Source organism: Labeo rohita, chromosome 20 (assembly GCF_022985175.1).
Source record: "Labeo rohita strain BAU-BD-2019 chromosome 20, IGBB_LRoh.1.0, whole genome shotgun sequence".
Lineage (NCBI taxonomy): Eukaryota > Metazoa > Chordata > Actinopteri > Cypriniformes > Cyprinidae > Labeo > Labeo rohita.
The window spans coordinates 30,771,956-30,794,924 of NC_066888.1; the positions used below are offsets into that span (position 1 = coordinate 30,771,956).

The following is a 22,969-nucleotide window of genomic DNA, read 5'->3' on the forward strand; positions in this document are numbered from 1 at the left end:
ATTCTGATAAAAAAAATACTTCAAATCAAGTAAAAAAATAAATAAATAACACTAACCAAATAATCATAAGAACAAGAATTAATGTTGTTTAAAATATTTTAAAAATAAATGTAATAATGTAATAATTAAAATTTATTAATAAAGAATTTATTAAAGAAAAGATAGAGATAAATGATGAATTAATAAAAAGTTATGTACATATAGTGTACATAATGTATGTATGTTTACTGTGTATATTTATTATGTATATATAAATACACATGCATGTATATAAGAAAAATATGTTGTTTATATATTAAATATTTATATATAAATTACATTTATATACATTTTTATTAGAAATTACATTAATATAATTATATACTTGTGAATATTTTCAAAATATGTACTGTATGTGTGTCTTCATATATACATAATACATATACACAGTACACACATATATAAACAAAAACTTATTTTGGATGTGATTTTTCACGATTTCACAAATGTTTTCAATTTAATTTTATTTATAGTAAGTTTGTATTGTTTTTTTTTATATATTTTTAATTTTTAAATATTTAAATAATTTATATAAAGTTTTTTTTTTTTTATTTTAATTAAATGTTTAAGTAATAAAAAGGGTTATTTATGGTTTTAATTTTAGTTCCAGTTGTAAAACTACAGAGATCCCAATCCAGTTCCATTTTACTGTCAGTTATTAGTTTGAATCCAGTTTGCAATTTCCTGACACTGTTCCTCAATGAACACAAACACAATAAAACACTGCAAAATGTCATATGACGAATGCTGAATAATGACACAAATCATTTTGTGAGTCATTCATTACAAACAAACTGATTGAGATCTTCACCATAAGGAAAGAGATGATGACACTGGCTGGTTTATTAGTGTGGTTGAAGAAGTTGTCAGTTATAACATTTGCTGGCATTCAACACTTAATAGTTCATATCGTCAGTTCCTGTCCAATCCCAAAGGCCATAAAGTCTTCACAATAATTAAAAAACAAAACAAAAAAACATTAAAGCCTGTTCAACAGATTTATACACAATACAAAACATGGGCATCATGTTACCAAAAAAAAAAAAAAAAAAAAAAAAAAAATCATATTTAATCATTCATATTCCTATTCTAAGGGGAACAGAGCCACATTTTGGTGTTTTTAAAAAATAAACCTCATTAATTTACAATTGCAGAGCCATTTTCCTAAATGTACCTGTCAAACATGTCAGGACAGCCATCATGAATTAACCAACAGACACAAACAGTCAAACTCAACGTTCTCAAAGGCATCTCAGATTTGTCAACTCAAGGGTGAAATCAGTTCACCAGAAGGAGCCCCAGGTAACATCCTGGCACAGAAAAGAGACACGTACCGTTTACAGAGCAAAAAGGAACTACTGCACATCCCGCCACCACTATTCATGTCGCCGTTTGTAGTGCGAGGACACACAAACACATTCGCACATGAAATGGACAAGAACATGTCCAGGTCACATTTCACCGCAAAAAGGAATAAATAAGAATATTGTGCATGAGAAAAAATTAAGAAATCATTTCAGGACCATTTTTTTCTACATTGTGACATTACGTTTATGACAATAAAAACTAATTGTGATTTAAATGTATATATGTCATAAGTAATATTAACGACCAAATCTTAATTTTTCCATTAGGAAAAGTACATGATGTTTTGTTTTATGCATGAGAATTTGGGTGTTGCAATTTATAAAAGCAGGCTAAAATATATACATGAGCAAATATGACCTGGATATTTCTTTGCGATTTTCATTTATGAAATCATTCAACCGCATTAAAACGACAACACACGAGCCAGTCGCCACAAACAGACGTGATGATTATCCAGCAAAAGCCGTTAAGATGGATCTGTTATTCCACAAGTGTATTAAACGGGCTACGGACTATTTTGTTTTTATGTATGATTGTAACAGACATTTTGGTGCTATTCCTATGCATGTTTGATATCTTGTGCTATTCTTACTGATGATCAACAAACAACTGACAGGGGTTAATGACATTTAGTCAGCATCAACCTACACAACAACACGCACACAGCCAGTCACACGTGCACAAAAGCACACACGAGTAAAAAAACAAAAAAAAAAAAAAAAATATGACCATCAGTGCGTTTCAAACGAGTATATGCAAAGTAAAAATAACAACACGAATCATTTAGAGCAATGACACTTTGACCCTCCCATAATTCTCAGATATATCATCAAAAACAGCCTCCGTCGGTCCAGTTGTCAGTTTAGCATGATTAAAATGCCGTTTGACGTCCATTGGCGCGTCCCTGTCCCAGACGTCCCGTGAAAAGTGGTGCAAATAAAGCCTGTAGTGGTTGCTGATGAATCACGCACAACGTTAAAAACGCCTGACGGTAATCGTTCGTTCTCTAAACACTCTTCCTTGAGTTCAAGGAAGGCATGTTCAAAGTAAAATCCTCCGATATTTACAAGAAAGCTTTAAATCCCTTCACGTTCCCGTGTCCATCTGTGCTTTTTTTCCGTCCCCAGCTCGGCTAAATGAATTTAAAACACTTTGTCTTGTCGTGTGGCAATCGCGTCTTGAAGAGTACCGAGTCCACTCTGAACTGAGTGTATAACAGCGGCATGTATCCGTAGACTTTTACAAAGAAGTTGATGCACTTGTGACGCTCGTGGAAGTGCGAATCGTCGTGCGAAAGAGCCTGCGGACAGCCGGGACAGCGGAAGGTCCAACGTGACGTCACCTGAGAGGGGAAACGCCATGAAAAGTAAGATTTATGACTTTAATTTCAGTCAGTTCCTCAGACAATCCATCATGCAACTTCAGAAGACTGGGGTGTAAGTTTGTATGAACTACTTGTTTTACCTTCGGATAATAACACAGGTTTAAAAAAGCATGACGATGAGTAACTGACTTTCAATTTTGAGTGAATTATTCTTTTAAATCAATCCTATCTAGAGATGACAGTCTTATTAACTTTGTACCACAATATCATCTTTTTCATTTGTGCAGCCTGTTTTCTTATTGCAATCTGGTTTGCTTTTTCATGACAACAAAACAAATGTAATTGATTTGCTTAATCCGCCGGGACGGCATCAGCCAGAACGAAGGGTGTGTGTGTGTAATAATGCCAGAGAAAATCCATCAAATTTCATTACACTGTTAAATCATGGCCGTCCCGATGCTTCAGTCATTGGACTTCAGAACATCAAAGGCTTTTTAAAGCTTTGAAATCCTACTGAATAATCCCACTGAAATCAATTTATTGTAACATGTATGTGTGTTCTCTGGACACTTCCTAGACATTTTGTTTCTTTTATAGTGCACAATAATTACAAAATTGTGGTTGCAAAATGATAACAAGAGGATTTCACAATGTCCAAGTGATATTTCACCACCAAATCAAAAAAAAAGAAATACATTTTGGCATAAATAAAAAATGGAGTTCTGAAATACTTATCTACTCATTTGTTCATTAAAAATTTATTTAGACATTTTAAAGATGATTCCAGGACTTTACCATACAATTAATTTTTTTTATTTGCCAGTCTCAGCGATTGTTATTAGATTTTGATTAGTGTATTACAAAGACTTGGGCAACAAAATATTACTGTGATATATAAATACTATTTAAATATATATTTTTTAATACATTTAAATACTAATAATTAAGGGGGAAATTAAACAGCTCAAGAAATCCTAATACTGCTGAATATTTCTTCATATTTTTTATTTTCTATGGCCTACATATTATATATATATTATTGTGATATATTATTACAATTTAAATAATATATAATTATTTTAGATTTAAATTCTAATAATTAATGAAGAAATTAAATGCCTCAAAAATTCTAGTACTGCTGAATATTTCTTCATTTATATTTTTATTTATATTATATTATATTATATTATATTATATTATACTATACATTTCCTTTAAATTTCATTTTATTCCATTATTTTATTTTTTTTTATTATTTATTTTTTCTTTTGATTTGAGGGTGAAATATGAACAGGATATGTTATGTTCTAATAAAAATGTATCAATGGCAGCATATTTAAATATAAGCCAGATAATTAAAAATGTAACACTGTGCTGTAATGAAGTTTTTAGATTAATTTAATGTTTTTAGTCCTGGCTGGAAGTGAAAGTGCTGCATGATAGCAAAATACAAGCCAATAAGGCGATATTCAGTGTTTAAAACACAATTAGATTTAAGCCAATGAGATTTTTCTGTGGGTGGAGCTACCCAGAGTGACCGAAACTAATTGACTAGCAGCACGTATTGTCTAATTAACATTTATTCACTTCTCACTTTATCAAAAAAAAAAAAATGGCAAGACTGAGCAAGAACCTGAAATCACAAAGCCCCAAAAGGCTTGAAATAACATGTGCTTCAACTAACAGCCCACTGACCTTGATGGGGGGTTTGCGAGTAATATGCGACACAAGGAAGTTCATGGCGATATCCTCACAGTTGATGTACTCGTCCACCATGTCACGTATGGCTTGAGGCATGACGTACGAATAGAGGTACGCGTAATACTGAGGAGAGGCACAAATGATGTATTTTAATAAAAAATGAACAAGAGAGCAAAATCACTTCAAATGCAGCTTGATGTTCCACAGCAATGCTCATAAATGAACGATGTTGTGCTGCTCGTGTATCCATCTGGAAAATTAAGCACTGCATCTTACATTTGGTTGAATGACAGTGTACTCAGTAGCACCATTTCCTGGTGTTATCTGGGTAAAACTACATAAGCCAGGTGTCTATTTTTGGCATAATCAGGCTCTGGAAGTGTCAAAGAGGTCGAAGCTTCACCTTGTGGAAGAAGGCCGCACCCGTCAGCACCATGGAGAGCTCGCAGGAGTAGTTGGAATTGTAGAGCCAAGACTGGTGATTTACATCCCAGGCATGGAACCTTCCTGGGAATCCCACAATCCGGTCTCTGGCCTCCCGCCACACCCTGGTAGCGGAGAAAAGGGAAAAGAGATGGGAATGATCCAAACCGGAGCAAGAATGGTTATTATAATAATATAATAATACCCAGCACAGTAAATTTCTTAGCAATATGTGCACACAAAAAAATGAAATAAGTAAATAAATAAAATTAATAACAATTAATAAATTAACAATGAAGCAAGTTAATATTTATAGATTTTAAAATGCATATACAATTTCTCATTCATTCAGATTACACCACAAAAAAAAAAAAAAAAAAAAAAATGCAATGCATATTTGTCAGTAATAAATTAATGACAGAAAAAGCAGGCCAGATCTTTGTATCAGTACTAATAAACTAAAGATGTGTTTAATGTGTTTAACTTGGCACAACAAATTATATAAATCAAATTTGTTTCAATTGCATGCATTTTAAAATCAGTGAATATTTCTTATTTCTTAGCTAGACATATTTTAACAATATTCACACTTTTCAGCTGAATATATTTAAATGTTTTCACAAAAGCTTTGTTGATTCTAAAAAATCTGAATAAATGAATTTTTAAAACATGAGTATTTGAATAAATTCAAACAGATTCAAATAATAAACTTACCCGTTGCATTAACAGTATGACTGCCAAATATGCATCACATTAAGTTTATTAGTTTATTTTAAAACCGTGTTAATCCAAATGGATGCCAAGTAAAGCTCTTTAATAGTGTAGCTAAACACATAAGCTAAATAACCTGTTTTTATTGCAAAGATACAAAAACAAACCTAATTAAAAAAAAAAAATCCTGGTTGACCATCCTGAAGAATTCCCTAAAATTTAGACACTAATAATATTTCAGACACTGACGTGACCATTTTTACCCCAAAACAAACTGATGAAAAATAAATCAAATCTACGCTCCCACTATCTGCTCATCTTCCCAATGACTAAACACGCAAATAAACATGGAGCTACACAGGGGGGACGAACAGAGTTTTCTTCAACTGTCCTGGACTTTATCAGATCAGATGCTTTAAATTCCTCAAACCAACAACTGAATCTGCAGCTGTTGGCTTAAACTCGCAATATCACATGACTGAATGTAAAAACCCTGCAGGGATACACCACAACAGTTCTCTCTTTCTTGACAAACACATTTAAATAGATGCTAATGTACATTTGAAAACACTTTTTACATCTTTGGATTACACTTTGGATAAAATTTGATCTAAAATGGTATGCTTAAAATGTACAGACCGAGGTGAGAAAACAGATCAGCTTACATGGGGTCTCCAATAGAAATATTTTCCTTCCTTGCTTCATAAAACTAAATTTATTCTTTCTAAACATACTTTAGCCCAAAGCAGTGATGTCATTGGGAGTTTCACATTCTTTTCTAGTAATATAAACAATAAAAAATTAGCTTCGCAAAATATAATTTCTTTAAAAAGGGGCAAAAGTACTGGAGCCACAGCATCATGGGCACAATCCTATACAAATAAATAAAAAATGATGTAATTCAGGGATGTAAAGTTTTAGCAACTTTTTACCAACACAATAGCAAAGGTCTATCTCAAAACTCTTAACCTTTTGACTATACTCAGTATATACCTTGATATTTATGTATTTGCTTTGAAATGGCCGAAAGATGGTGACATTTTCATGAAAAGCAATATGTATAATCACTCAGCCTTATTAAACCGACTATGCTATAATTTTGGCATCGCAAAAACCTTACCTAAACCCAAACATAATTTCGTCATGTCGAAGATGGGCATCATCATCAATGGACAAAATAGCCTCAGTCTCAACTGCATCCCAGGGAAGGAAGCGATTGTTTAAGCTGTTCTTCTCCGTGCGTACCACCTGCAGAGAAAAAGCCCATCTGTTGAGTCAACGTGCCATATTGTGAACGACTACTGAGGTAGAACATGACGTTATTATGAGATTTTACTGGGCCTGCTAGATACATGACCTTATGAAACATGAATGCCAATCAAAACAACTTTATACTTCCAGAAACCATTTTTAATTAATAAAGCAAAGGCTTTGTGTGCAGAAATGATTTAAAATGAGAATAGTTGCTAGTTCCAATACAACTTCGCAATATTACATCCATAATTAAAGATATTACATTTTAAAGTTTCAAGCTAGTTGAAGATAATAAGAAACTTGGGGTACTTCAGCATTCTGTTTGGGTTTTCATTTCAAAGAATAACCTTACTCTGGGCTTAATACAGCACTGTTTCCTTTAATATCACCAGAACTAATTTGGCTTGCTGCCCTAGAGACATGAAAGCAATGCTTCAAAGACAGCAGAGAGAGCAGACCAAATCTACAGCAGAATGCAATGCTTCTGAGGTTCTATCACTTTTAAGCCTTGGAGAATTCCAACTAATAACAGGCTTACATTTTTTTTTCTTGAGTGGTGTCTGATGTGCAAAACTTGCCACCATGATGCTATGCATTGGTAGGGTTATCTGGAAGCTTACTAGGGTGTTTCAGGAGGTTACTAGAAGGTTGCTTACTGGTCCAGTAAAAAGATATGACTATGAGAAATATGATCATGCTCACCACAATTGGCAGACCAATGTCTGGCCAGAGGAGATCGTCGGAAGGTGGTTTAGGGGAATTCCACACAACCACCACTTTGTTGAGATAAGGAAGGCCATTTAGTCTCTCGAGTGAGTTCATAAGGACCTCCTCCCTTTCATAAGTAAGCATGACCACAGTGAACTGCTCCCGTGGGACGTTACCTCCTAGAGCTGCCTGAAACTCTTTACCTGAACCCCCAGATCCGCCGCCGATAGGGCGGAAACCAGTTCCCGACCCCAGAAACTTGGCTTCTGAGGGAAGTACGGGGTCTAGGGGAGTATGTGGAAATAGATGGAAAGGGCCAGGCGCACGATTCCAGGTGCGGTAGACATCAGCAGCAGTGTAGGTGAAGTTACGCAAGAAGCGTGGCGAAGCATAAGGGGGCTCTACTTCAACAGGCCCCAGATCTAAGTCGCCATTGTCAGCCATGTTAGCATCGGTTCCTGCCAACTTTCCAGCCTTGTGGGGAATCTCCTGAGCAGGCTCCTCACGTATAGGCGCCGCTGGTATCTGGATGCTGGTTCGTACGCTAGCCAGGATGGTGCTGAAGATACTCTCTGAGGTGGAGAAGTATGTCTCCCATAGAAACCGGCCCTGCCGTCGCATGGCCAGGAGGTCATTGTCCGAGATGCTACGCAACAGAAAGTGCAGCTCCGTTATGCGAGGCTTGGGTACCATAATGACTGCCTCACTCCAGCGTATAATGTGATGGTAGGGCAACTTCGAGTGGTCGCCAAGTACCACCGGTATTGCCCCAACTTCCAAAGCCTCAAAAAGTCTCATGCTACAGCCAGCAGATGCCACCAACTGGCCGTCACCTGGAGATATCACCAAGGCAAACGTAGAGACCTTCAGTACCTCCAAACGATCCTCACGCTCACCGCACAACGCCCACTCTGTTGGTAAACTCTGCTTGGGCTGATTCTTGCAGGTGAACTCCACTAGAACTTGGTCTAGGTGACTGTCCTGCACAGCCTTAAGTGTGCCAATAATGCGATCATCGTAGTCAGCAGGTGGATCCCCTTCCATTTCCTCCTCGAAGGACTGCGGTGGGGCTTCAAGCAAGCTGCTCCTCAAAGACTCAACCTTTTCTCCCTGAAAGGTGAAGAGGTACTTCCTCTTGACCGGGACTTGCGGAGGCACCTCTAGGAAGTTGGGCTCAGACAGAGCGTGGACTAGAGGAGACACCACCATGTCAAAGCCTTCCCTATATTGACGTTCAAAAAAGGTGGACTGTGCCACTGCTGCTCGTCCTGTGCTCACATTGTACAAGAAGTTCTGTGTCAGAGACTTTCTCGAAAGGTGTACAAGTAGATGGTTGTGGCCGTCCAATCTCCAATACGGCAAAGCCTTGAGCTGCTTTTCAAGGTCTAATGGCGATGCAGGAGGAGAGGAGGGCGATTCTTGTATTTCCCCAACAAGCACTATGTATAGACAAGCAATGTTGGGATTATCAGTCACATATACACTGCTTTTGACAGATGAGGCAAAGGCTTGTTTAACAAGAGGATCCAACTTCTCACCCCAGGGGTACGATCCTGTGTCATAAACGTAGACGGGGAAGCCAGATGTAAGTGGACATCTAGCGTAATCAAAACAAGTATGCAAACGACAGCTTTGGGCCGACTTCGGAGGAGGGTATCCAGGATCGTCTTTATCTGGTAAAAGTCTAACAGGCAACGACAGTTTTGGCTGGTTTTGTGCCATAAGTTCTTTGTAAGAGTGCTCTGTCTGGCTGATGACATTTTTGAGTTGTAGCAAGTCCTGTTTGGCACTGTCAATACTACGTTTGCAGGCCTCGATGCGTAGGTTAAGTCGGGCTATCTCGCCATTGAGCTCTTGGCGCTTTGCCTCAAGCTGAAGCAGCTCCTCGCTGACAGATTCGCGGATACGACACAGGTCTTGAACGTGCTTCGCTTCGCACAGCTCTGCTCCAGGTCTTGGCCCAAAAATGCGCTTATCTGGTCCCCCTGCTTCATCGATTGTGGTGAGGTAGTAGTGTGCAATGAGAGGGAAGAAGACCAGGATGAAGAAGAGCATGAAACTGAGCCAGGTGAGCCGCACACGCCGCAGTACCCATGGCTGGCTGCTGTTCCCGACGATGCCTCCGCTTCGCTGCATCGTGCAACTATCACTCTCCTCCGAACCAGATACGTGAATGCAGCCGTTGAGGAGATTCAGCTGCCATAATGCAACCTCATCTGTACAGTACACACTTTCAGTTTTACCCCTTTCCGGAGTTCGTAATGTATGTGTCCTTGTTTTAACTGGGACTTCTAATAAAAGGAAATTTCATCTTTCTCGTGACAGAATGATATCGTCCAGAAAAAATATGGTCTTGCTTGTTGTATGTATGTTGAAATTGAAACTATCCAAGAGATGAGGGCGAGTCCCAGACAGCAATATTAACTGAGTGCCTTTGATGAAGATCAGCAATGAAGGCATGGCTGATCTGCATTTTGATTTGTGGTATCACACTCCAGTCACTCTTCCATAATTGGGACTCATCAACTGGCAGCTCTTGGAGATATTGCATGCCATCCAACTGCATTCAATCTGCAAAACAGAGACCAAGTGTTAGCTATCTGCGCAATATTTCAGACAACAACTATAAATCTTAACAACCCTGGGTGACTTGATATGACCAATGCTAAGGATAGGAAATCTGAATCACTTTATTATCCCAAGAACATTCAATCTTCAAGTCTAAGACCCGAAACTGACTGTACGCACTTACATTTGCACAGACACTTCTTACAATGCATTCCAAAGTGAACTGTCAGAGTTCTCTTTTTAACGCCCTTTGAATACTGAGTCTGCCACAAAATTGCAAGTATACATGTGAAACATCTATTGCAGGACAGTACAGTGGCAATGTGTTGGCTAAGCATTTGTGCCTGCATTTGTTTGAGACTCTCTGGCCAAATGGCAGTTCTAATTAACGATTACAGTATGCAATTGGCAAGAGACGTTTTTAAAACACGTTTCCACAAAAAACAGTTCACACCCATTTGTTAGATTTGAAACCAACTGGCAGAGCTCAGAATGACCTCACAGGCTTGTCCTATTCACTGAACACATTATCTGGTATGCTGACAGCTAGCTCCAAGCATTAGCAGCTGTTCTAAAACAAACCCACAGAGCAAACACTCCATAAGGCATGCGTACAGGAAAAAAAAACACGTGAATCGCCTCAAGTGACCGTCTATGCTAGATTTGCCCATGCAGGCATCAGTAAAAGCCATGCAACATTTCAGAGAGCTTCATTATCTCTGGATGAGAGGACATGAGGGATGATTTTCCCTTTAATGGAACAGATTTTGACATGCAGCAGGGAAGAGATAAACTATCGCATACTTCTGTCAGACCACTTCCTGATTCATATACTCTACTGATGAAAACGACACAAGACATAAATATATCTAGTATATATTAAAATAAGCCTGGCATGACAGTTTTCATTTTGGCCACTGACTTTCATTTTCTGTTTACATACATAAAGTCTAGTTTTCCACATACACTTCTTGCATTTGCAATAGCATACAAATTGGGATTCAGCACAAGCCTAATCTCCGCTGCCACTTACAGACTATAAGACCTAGACCGTGTAAGAAGGAAGGGCACCGTGTTCTTCTCAGATTAATTACTCTAGATCTCCAGAGTAATGTTAAAGTGATGAGAGACAGACGCTGATACTAAGGGACAAATTGGGGCTCATGAAACACTTCCCCTCTGAACACCTGAAGTGGATAATCACTCTTTTTGACCGTTCCCTGATTAAGCTCCATTATTTAGCCTCCTTCCACTGCTGTAAGGGTTGTTATTTGTGGTTGTTTAATAATACATCACGTTGATGCACTAAAAATAAAACGAGCATGTAAACTTCAAAACATAAAAGCTAAACTCTGTGTTTATGTTGTACAACAGGCAATACAGAACTGATGTTTTGCTCCATTACTGATTTAGCCCATTTCACCTCTAACGAGAGTTTAAAATAAGTCTGCTCAACTGGATAGGCTAATTAATACAATTCACAGCAATCAATATTTGTTTCTTGAGCAGCAAAATAGCCTATTAGAATGATTTCTGAAGGATCATGTGAGAGAAAATTCAGCTTTGATCAAAGGAATAAATTGAATAGCCCCTTTAAGCAGAATAGTTTTCTCATGTTAACATGCAAGATACAGCATGTCTGAGCTTCATCTCCACTGAGTCGTCCAGCCATTAAAATGAAACTGGATGTGCTCTCAAGAAAAAAAAAAAATATATATCACACTGACCTGTGATCAGGTCCGGAAAGTTTCCCTGGAATAACAACTCTCCGTCTAATCCTCACACTGCCTCTGGGTTGCGAAGGCAAAGCAAATTTACCACAAGCCAATATTTAACCAGTTTTGCAAATGGAAGGATTTTTTCCAGTCTGGCCGCGGCTGAGTAGCAGCAAATGCGGATGAAAGCAGGAAATTATGGATCCCTTATTATCAGCGCGAGCATATTTTATGCAGCAATGACATTTCCCGACGACAAGGGTAACCAATTTTCTCCAAGTGAAATTTGCTTTGAAGGCAAGAGTCCAAAAAGGACTAGTATAAATACAAAAAAAAATGAAACATGTTTGGTATTTGAATCAAATATCAGTCTCCACTGGTTTCTGCACAGGAAAAAAACTTTCCATCTCTCTTCCTCTTTTGCCATTTCCTCTTCAGCTGAAATGAAAGTTGCATCAGCAGAAATAGACATCAAAAGTGAGGTTTAAGAAGTCAATATTATTTTTCTAAACTACATACCAGCAACTAGACAACTTATAAAAAGAAGTACTATCAGTGTATTTTCCTTTCTGTGAATCTGAACGGCTTTTAAAAAATCTGATTATACAAAGTTAATGTTTCCCCACATCTCAGTGAATCTTTATCAAATGTTTCTGTTAGAGTTGTTGCTGTCATTGACTTCTAAGCAACACCATTACTCCAATTCATCTTCATTTTATACCATAATGAAGGCAAATGAAATTCCAGGCCATATAAAATAACTCAGCTCAGCACAGAAGCATTCGGCCCTCACGAGTTAACTAGGACAAGCTTTTAGCTGGATCGATGTTCTACATAAGGCAGTTTAAACATCAGACAGATGTTGAGCTGCACTTTGGGACATCTTCTCCGGGCAGGAACGATTTGGCAGTGCTTTTCTCCCAGATGATCTCCAGAACTCCATCAATGAGTCATGCTGTTCCTAATGCACTGCTGAAACAATATAGACCACTGAGGTAATACAGCCTGTCTGACTGTATTATCTTCTATGCATTCTGCCACATGATGTCAATATGAAGTCAAGAGACAGATGCCAAAAAAAAAAGTCAAAAGATGCAATAAAATTTTAATCTTCAAAGTGGTTTAAGCACTCCCTTACCTTTTCGATCTATAAAGTTAAAAAGTAGGCCAGCAACTTTTAAAAATCTTTTATTATTGGTAAAAAACTTCCCCAGCCATCAATAAAACAGCAAGCTGTGCCACTAACAAACTGTATTGGCAGGGAGGGAAAAATAAACCAGTTGTTTACTCACTATTGACCTCGTTCACACATCTTATCTGTTTTTCTGCAGAAAAGTCAAGCTCTTTAATTCTTCCAGTGGAAATAAAGCAGCTGTGTTTAATTAACTCATGCATGACCTATCAGAACATTCTACACTGAATTTAGCATTAAAAAGCTCCAGACAAGAATGGGCCAAGGTTTTGGCATAAGGGCAACACACTGGGCTTTAAACAGAGCTCACTTTGAGATGTTCTGTGTCGATTGGTTCCACAAGAATATGCTCTCATCTTCAAATCTAGTTTTGCTCAAGCTGGATTCTCCAGACAATTCATCTTGCCAGCTGACCATGCATGGATAGTTTTCTATGACTAGCAAGCACTAACAGGTCCCAAAGCGAGACCTCCAACAGTGGCCTTGAGGCACATTTGCATCCTGTTTGCCCTGTCAGTGTTAGCAAGAATTTCATCCTTAATTTCTATCCGTTTCACCCAGATTTGGTGCACACGCCCAACGTCTTCCTCCAGGCAACACGCAATCCCAAAAGGCCCACCTGCAAGTCAGCCTGACGAAATAATATTGCTGATATGAAATTGAGTCATCGGAGCGATCCGAGGAAATGAAATCTAGTCTGATGTTTGTTTGTTTTTTAGTTCACAGCCCATTTCACATGCAATCTCTGAAGAGAAAATATTTATTCAGAAATCTATTGTATAAACAACTGTAAAGAACGCCTATTCTTAAGTACACTGGGAAACTACTAGTCTGCTTAGAAACTACTAATAAAAATTCACAAGCAATTACAGAGATGGCAAGTAACACATTTAAAACTGAAATAATATTTTTTGGTAAATTTTACTTACAAGCTCTAAAAATCTTTTTTTTTTTTTTTTTACAATGCATATCAATATTAGATGACCTAAAAATCAGAAATGCATTTGAAAGTTAATCATCTGGGCGCATTATGCAATTGAGAATTGGCGGAAAACAAACTTACGTGTCACAATAAAAAAGGCTTAATGGTCCTAAAAATAGGTTAATTATCCAAAGAACCCACAGCCCTGAAGTTGTTTATCTGAAACAAAGCAGCAAACGCCCCTTGAGATAAATGATAACGCTTCCATACACAATTATCTATGCACAGCAACACAAAACAAGCGAGAGTCACGCTGAAATCGCCCCACCACCTGCAATCTTGACACTGTGGCTAAATGCAAGGACTGTGCTTTTTTTGTGGACATCCTAACAGTTTTAATGAAGCAAGGTGAGGCATATTCTACAATGAAGACTGCCTGCATGCTTTGCATACTTCTGTTCTGCACTACGTATGTACTTTGCTGGGAATGTGCAAGTACATACCTTTGAGTTCATAACAAGACACTACAAACAGCAGTGGGAGATACTTCCACATCATAAAATTGCATCTTGATATCACTCTGGAATTTCTTGCATAATAACCCAGGAATGTGTATTAAGAAATTAGATGGGACGCACAGGTTTTCTTAAGGTGCATACATTTAAAATGTGCCAGATATCGCCAACTGAAAGGTGGAGAAAGAGTCTAATCACAATCTCATCCTCTCATCCGTTGCTCAAGGGATTGTGGTAAATTAGCCCAAAAGGCAAACACACTTCAAAAAACAACCTTTGGCATGCCATTTTCAACATATTATCATTTCAAATACACTAATCTTAATCAGCTTGGATATTATGCTAACTGGTTTGCAACTATTCCAGTTACCTAAAGTAACCTTGGAATGAAGTGTGATCCAAACCAGGTGTTTACCCTCGTTCCAGCTCATCTTTCAGGCTCAATCGCTGAGGAGAACGGAGCTGTAGTCTAATTTTATTCAGGTCGGAGAGGCTATGAAAGCTGACAGCCAATTCTCATTGCCTACAGGCATCTTCAAGAGAAGTCACAAGGAGGAGTCATCGGCAATCCTTTTCTTAGGAGACAGACATTACGTATAAATAAATAAATAATTGGATATAGATACGGAGCACAGGTATCTGGCGAAAATATATCCACTGTGAGATGTACCAACAAGCAGTACTGAAACATCTTGTGCCTGATCATTGCTCAATCATATTCAGGCTGTTTATGGGAGTTTGTCATTTGCTATCTAGTCTTGCACATCAAGCAACCCACATCTGGAAAAAAAAAAATAAAAATGCTAAAACAACTATTGCAATGCGCATGCCAAAATTTGTTTTTTAAGAAACCAGCATACTACTAGCAAATTTATCAAGATTGCAAATGTAAACCCTCATTAAAAGTAGACATTTTCTGAATAAATGTGAGCTGTGTGTTGCCAATATGTTGCTGAAGTGTTCTGATTGTTTTTTGATCAAGGAACTATGTAAGTCACTAAAATGTTTTATTCTTTGTGAAGCACTTTGGTCAACCTTGGTTGTGTTTAAATGTGCTCTATAAATAAATGTTGTTGTTGTTGTAAAATATTTTGTTAGATAGATACTGATTTTTGCTTATTTTAGTAAATACCCGGTCAAAATCGTTTGATCTATTAGAAAAGTAAAACCACACTTCTCAACAATCCATACAATTTGAGGTATTAGTAATGTTCACGTTCAATTATGTCATCTATATTCATGTCACGTACACAAAGAATTTTCAAGGTATTTATGACAAAGTATTAAAATAAAAGTTTGGTTTAACTTGGAGAAATTGTGACAGAAATATATTACTAGAATGAATGTACTTCTCAAGTTATATATAGTTTATTTTTTTACATAATTTTTCTTTTAATTTTAACAGTAAACCTCTTTTGTGCAGCAAAATAAAAATAAAAATAAAAATAAATATAAATAAAGTAAAAATAAAGAATTGTTCATTTTAATTTGATTACATTTTAAAAGATGAATTAAAACTCTTAATGTGGTATGCCAATTACCACCACTTTTGAAATAAAATTTGTATTGTCATAAACCCATAAAAGTTTAAACAGACAACAGAGCATTTTTGAAAAAAGTAAGCATTTAACTGACTCTATAATTGTTCACATTTAAAAAATGTAAACAAAAATCACAGAATTCAGAAAAATTTTAAATATGGGGAAATGTAAACAATTTGGGGGAAAAATAAAAACTGATTTCATGAACTGTAAAACTGTAGTATAGATTTATGGTTTTAATTAATTAGACATGTTTTTGACTGCTAAAATTTTATTTAACCATTAAATGGAATCCAGAAAAATTAAAGCCGAAAAATGATCATTTAAACATAGCATTTTTGAAAAAGTAAACATTTGATTGACTCTATAATTGTTAAAATGTAAAAAATGCAAAACAAAACAAAACAAAACAACTCTAAAACTGTTTTACGGTTTTCATTAATTAGACAATTAATTTTGTCTTTTATTTTTTTATTTCTAACCACTGAATGTGATCCAGAAAATTTAAAGCCGAAAAATGCAAAAATTGGTAAAAAATAAAACCGATTCCATAGTGTCCTATAACATTAATGGCCAACTTAGCCAATGTCACTAATAAATTAATCACAATTAAGCCTTCTCCAAGCTGTGTGAATTCAGTGTACTTTTTTTTTTCTTCTGACGCAGTTTATGAGTGAAGGAAAGGAAGCTTGATATCACCCAAAGGGGTGGAAGCACTGTGTGTGTAGCTGGACAGGAAAAGCGCAACCTTTCCTGTCTGTATCCCTCTGACATTTATGAGGCAGAAAACAGTGATCACCTGATGTTGTGGTACCGATACCCACCCTGAATGATTCCATTATGGCCGAGCTGAGCTGCTATAGTGAGATGTTACGCTTTTCATTTACACATCCATTAGCCTCAAGCCGGACTGCAGCCGCAGATGCGGAGCTGCGCATTCTATAATTAGCACTTTAATTTAACGTGACTGCACGCTCTGTGGTTTTTCTCTCTTCCATTTCCAAGAGAGTTGATATACAGAGGAAAAAGTGAAAAAGGAAAAAAAAACAGAAGCTACATGATTCAGCACCATCTGACACCTTTAATACCAAACTTCATGAAGACCTGCCACTGGAATCAGACCCACGGTGATCATACTGTAGTGTTTCTCTGCTTATTGCTGTCTGTGTGGGCAACCTGGGAGGCTTCTAACTTAAGCACACAGACAATGAAATAAAAATTCAACTATACAATTATACAGAGAAAATGTGACTTTTTTTAGGCCAGTGAAAGCTAATTACAAGCAATGCCATTAAGACTGTTAAAAAAATACTTGAATTAAAACTAAATGAACCTTTATTAGTGGTTAAAAGGTTCTTCACAGCGATGCCATAGAAAAACCACTTTTGGTTCCACAAAGACCCATTCAGTGAAAGGTTCTTTAAAGAACCATCTCTTTCTTACCTTTTTATAATCTGAAGAACCTTCTTTCACCACAAAGAACCTTTTATGAAATAGAAAGGTTCTTCAGATGTTAAAGGTTCTTTATGGAACCATTTAAACAAAAAGGTTCTTCTATGGCATTGTGAAGCACTTTTATTTTTAAGCCACTGAATAAAAATAAATAAAAATGGTATTTGCAGGTTCACATTTGGCAATTCTGACCTCTCAGATTTGCAAGAAAAGAAATGTGAGTTAAAAAATAACTATAATCCCAAATAATGTTTAGCTTTTTTATTAAGATTTTTAATTTCTGAGAAAAAAATTGCCAGATACAAACTCAGAATTGCAAAAGGCAAAAGGGAAAAAAACCAAAAAAAAAAGTCAAAACTGTTAGATATAAACTCAGAATTCAAAACAATTTTTATTCCTCACAATACAATTCTAGGTCGATTCTGAGGGGTTTTTTTTTTTCTTATGAGCTAACATCTCGCAACAGAATAAAACAGGTAGTTGAGATGTTTTATTTCGCAATTTTTCTTAGTATTCTGAGTCACAGTTGAAATGTGAGATATAAACTCAGAATTATGAAAAATGTTGCAATTACCTTCTTTTTTTTAAACCAGTGATAAAAAAGCTTCCTCAAGTATTACTATTGCTCAAACATTGCACTAATGATTTGAACATACTAATCTTTTGGGAGAAAATGGAATTCATCATAGTTCAATAGTGGTGAACAGAAACTACAAAATATAATTTCTGCATTCCCATTTGCTCCAGTAGCAAAAGAAAAGAATCCACAATAGTGTTTCATAAGGAAAAATATTTTGAGATTGATTACGAAGCTCAAAAGAGAGAAAGATGAAAAAATTTGCGATCACTTACTTTCTGTAATTGAATGTCAAGATAATATAACAAAGTATAGTTTTACATGTACTTGAAGTTTTAACGGAAATATAAAAAAAACTGCTGATTTATAACACTAATATCTGTGGAAACACATCAGAGTCTGTGAAACGGTCCATCAGACACTTTGTTCAGGAAAGGGATGTAAAGTTTGAAGGAAACAGACGATCACAATTTTTTTTTTTTTGCCTGGGTGATAAAATGAGCACCATGGGTAAAAAAAAAAAAAAAAAAAAAAAAAAAAAAAAAAAAAAAACACCATAGATTTACACCAAAGAACTCAAGCCAGAATATTATAGAGATATTGGGCCAATGAGAAAAATATTAAAATGCTAAAAAACACACCAAGGCAACCAACACACAAAAAGAATAAGCGATTTAGAAGTCTGGACTACTGTGCCTCCAGGACAGAACCATTCGAAAACCTTAAGAAGCTTTTAAATCATCTGCATAATGCATCAGGTCCACCTTCTGAACAGCGTAAGGTGTATGGTCAGCTTAATTAGGTCAGAATCTGCAATTGAAAGTTCACAACAATGACACAGCCAAACAAGAGAGAGTAAGAAACAGATGGAAAATCTTGCTCTCTTCCCAGCATATGGCAAAAAAATAACTATTAATGAACTCATTTCAAACATCCTGGAGCTGATGTACTTCGGGATGTCAGAAAGAATATGGCTAACAAACTCACAGCTTCACTCTGTGGGAACATCTCACCCAGAAGTCTGTGCTGAGGAAACATGGCGTGATTTATTAGCTTCTGCCAAGCACCAAAACAGATCAGACTAACACTAAAGTAAAGAAGTAGAGCACATCAGCTACAAACAGAGAACATCAGACTCTGAACAGATCAAATCAGATCAGTTAAACTACATCAGACTTAACTAATTCAAATTAAACAGAAAGAAGAAAATGGACAGACAAGTGGCTGCTTTGTTCACAATTAGAGCAAGTTTCTCAGATGTAGTTTTTCAACACAGTAACAGCTCTGTCAAGCAGAACTCAGAATAGATCTGTGAAATTAGTCATGAGACTCTAATAAATGCCATTTATTAGCGATATTTCCTAACATCAGGGTGTTTATGATGAGGGAAATGTGGCTCTATTCAGTTAACAATCTGACCGCGATAAAACAAACCAAAAAAATTCCCACATGGCATTTGCCATATTCAGCACCTGATCCAAATAAGTCAAATCCCAGCAGCGTTACCCATCCAGAGCAGCAGGCCCTTTCCCAGCCTTATGCCAGATCACAGATTTAACACCAGTAAAATCTTAAGACCCTAGTAACAGCTGCCAGACCTCTGCATATCCACACTGCTGGACAGTGACGGATAGCGGGAGAAGAGCCAGTGTGATTGTTCCTTGGCCTGCGGGGAATTACTGCATTATGCTCAAAAATCACAAAGCCGACTACAGTACCAACAACGACACAGGATAACAGAAAAGCCATGTCTATTTCCATAAAGTTTAGACTAGAATCCGACATAGGCATTACGGGGGCACATTCAATATCCACAGATCTTTACTCCAACTTACATCTTAGCATGCAAAAGGGTTTCTGCAGGTATTATGAAAATTCTTTAAAAGACATTTTTAAAGAGAGAGTGCACCTAAACATATGTTTTTTAAGTAACAAATCTATCAGGGTGTTTAACTTCAAGCCAACACTTCTAGCCAAAATATGAGTCAATAATGCATAATAAAGCTTCCTCCAATGAAAAAGTACTCACACATCAATATCCACCCACGTATTTGTTTAATCTGTTTTGGCTTGTAAGCGTTGCTTGATCTGTGCAAATTTCTTTCCTGAATTAGACAATATGACTTAGATTTAGAGATGTATTTAGAGCAATATTATGGATAGAGGACAACAGCTAGTTAAAAATGTCTTGATAAATTTATTACAAACAAGCAAAATGTTAATTGATGGACTGGAGTGGTGTGGATTATTGGGATGTTTTTATCAGCTGTTTGGACTCTCATTCTGACGGCACCCATTCACCACAGAGGACCCATTGGTGAGCAATTTTCATTTTTGGGTGAACCCCTCCTTCAAGATCACTTAAGAGCAATAAAGAAGATTTAAGGAATATTTTGAAAGGAACAAAATATGCCTGTTTTTTTTTTGTTTTGTTTTTTTAAATCAAGATGCATTTACTTGAAAAGCAACTTAACTCAAGCAAAAACACATTTTCAGATCTCACTGGCAGATATCCATTCTTGTTTTAACCATAAACTCACTTAATTTTGTAACTTCATTTCTTTATTTTGCTTCTCAAGTAAATGTATCTTGATTTAAGAAAGTTTAGATATCTTTTATTGGAAAACAAGACAAAAATACTGAGGAAATTACTCATTTTTGGCACTGAATGCAAGATGCTATACCATGGCTTTGAATTTAAAACTTTCTACCCAGAACATTTTAAAGCCTTAATTTCTGGAAGGGGAAATTAAGACTTTAAGACCGTCAGCATCCCTTCTCTAGTATACAAATAAATGCAAAATTAAAGACTCCACGCACACAACGCCTATAATGAGAGCTGTTAAGACTATAAAAATGGTTTGGTGATTTAGTATTTGTTTTAGTCACGCCTGAACTGGCACTGCATCGCACAGATGGTCGACCATTATCAGGGCAGAGAGACAAAATATTTTTATTTTCCTTCACAAACAAAACGTGCAATGAGTTATAACCTTCACAGATGGGTTAGAAGGAAAACAATCCATTCACACAAACACAGAACTGGTCAGCATGCTAAATAATCACTGACCACCTCAACACAACTCATCATCGACTAACACATCTGTTCCTCCTATTCATCACACGGATGACCAACCAGACAGACACTGAATGCCAGATGTAGATCTACCAATCAGGTCTAATCAATATTACCATGGTGGTCAGATATACCCCCGGTTTCATAGACAAGGCTTAAGCCTAGTCCTAGACTAAAATGTAAGTCTAAGCTGTTTCAACTGAAATAAACTGGCACTGACTGATCTTAAAATATATCATATAACATATATTCAAGATGCACATCAGTAATGTTTTTTCCTAAGGTACGTTTATAAAATTACTTAAATGTCCTAATTGAAATATGACCTAATCCTGGCTTAGGCTAAATCCTGTCTGTGAAATCAGGCCATAATGTCTTGTATTCAGAATATGAGAGGAGAATCTGACACAACATGTTCTAATTACCAATTTCAGATATGATCTGATCTTACATGCCAGACTGAAAATATCTTATGTTGATATTCAGAATCTGATCTTCGTACTGTAACATGCAAAGCTTTTTGTGAGGGTTTAATCTCTGAATCAAACTCTGATTCTGAGTCTGTCAAGTGAGACCACAGCAGCATGCATGTAATATTCAACAAAACTTTATTCAACAAAATTAATATCATATATTCTAAATTATTTAAAATATTAATAATAATAAAAAAAAATCATATCAGTTCACGAGAGTAATTAAGTCTAAAAAAGTCTATATTACAATATATCAGTTCACCATCCGATATTATTGATCAGATCTGAGGTTATTTATTATCTGATATTGTCGATCGACTATGTGTTATAAATTAATTACTAGGTTAAACAATGCTTGCTATTGTTAATCAGATGAAATGAAACATCATAATACAAATTACTGTCTGTCTGATATTACTGAGTAGATCAAACGATACACATTAATGACCAGATTAGAATGTGATCAATATTATTGATCAGTGCAGATGTTAGAAATTAATTACAAGATTATAGAGGACCTGATATTGATAATCAAACGAAATGTTACATATTAACAAATCAGATCAGTGTCTGACATTATTATGCAAATCAGACTATGCATTAATGACCATATTAGAGTATTATATGGTATTATATTATTGATCAAAGCAGATAGTAGAAATGACAAGTGTCTGATATTGATAAATCAGATCAGAGCGATTCTAATACTACTGATCAGATGCTATACATCAATAACCATATTAGAGTGTTATATGAATATTATTAACAAAAGCAGATGTCATAAAGTAATGTTCAAGATTAAAGATTAAATATTACTTATATCTGAGATCAATGTGTGTCTGATAGTATTTGTTTAGGTGAGTCTTATTTGTTCAACGCGTCGTTTAAATGACCAACTTAACGTTACACTGATTCCCTGCAGTACTTTAGACACACAGAGAGCTAAAAATCAAACATATTCCGGCTAAAAAACGACATTATTAATTTTAGAGCAATATCATAACTAAAACACCACCAATATGAGTGTTATTTAGGTTGAAACCAGTAATGTTTTTCTGCATCTGTCTGTTTGATGTTAGCCGCTGCTAACCCAGCCGCTAACGAACGACACAACCGTTATTTTACCGTACCTCAGAATAAATCCCTTAGAACGGACATCGGTCCTCGTGAACTTCAGCTCTTCAGAGTGTCCATGGTGTCGGTAACGGACAGAAACGGCCCGGTAAACGGCTCCTGAAAACGCTCCGTCTCTGAGGTGCAGCAAACCGCGTACGCGCTCCAGCAGACAGCAGCGGCGACGTGCGCGTGCGCGATAGCAGACGTTCAGTGCGTGCGCGTTCTGCCATCTAGCGCTCAGAGCGGAGAACGCGGGAGTGTGTTTACAAATATTTCTGTCTGATTTTTGGTAAT

The 22,969-nt window shown here is 36.4% G+C and overlaps 1 protein-coding gene across 1 annotated transcript; it reads right to left on the minus strand.

The window, feature by feature from the left end:
* Nucleotides 1-1,023: 1,023 nt before the first annotated feature.
* On the minus strand, nucleotides 1,024-22,843 carry extl3 (exostosin-like glycosyltransferase 3). The gene is made up of 6 exons (XM_051139137.1): nucleotides 22,690-22,843; nucleotides 7,523-10,099; nucleotides 6,687-6,814; nucleotides 4,836-4,980; nucleotides 4,427-4,555; nucleotides 1,024-2,749 (listed from the first exon to the last, which is right to left on the minus strand). Exons 2-6 carry the CDS (start codon nucleotides 9,662-9,664, stop codon nucleotides 2,540-2,542), a joined length of 2,754 nt encoding a protein of 917 aa, XP_050995094.1. The 5' UTR covers nucleotides 9,665-10,099; nucleotides 22,690-22,843; the 3' UTR covers nucleotides 1,024-2,539.
* Nucleotides 22,844-22,969: the final 126 nt, after the last annotated feature.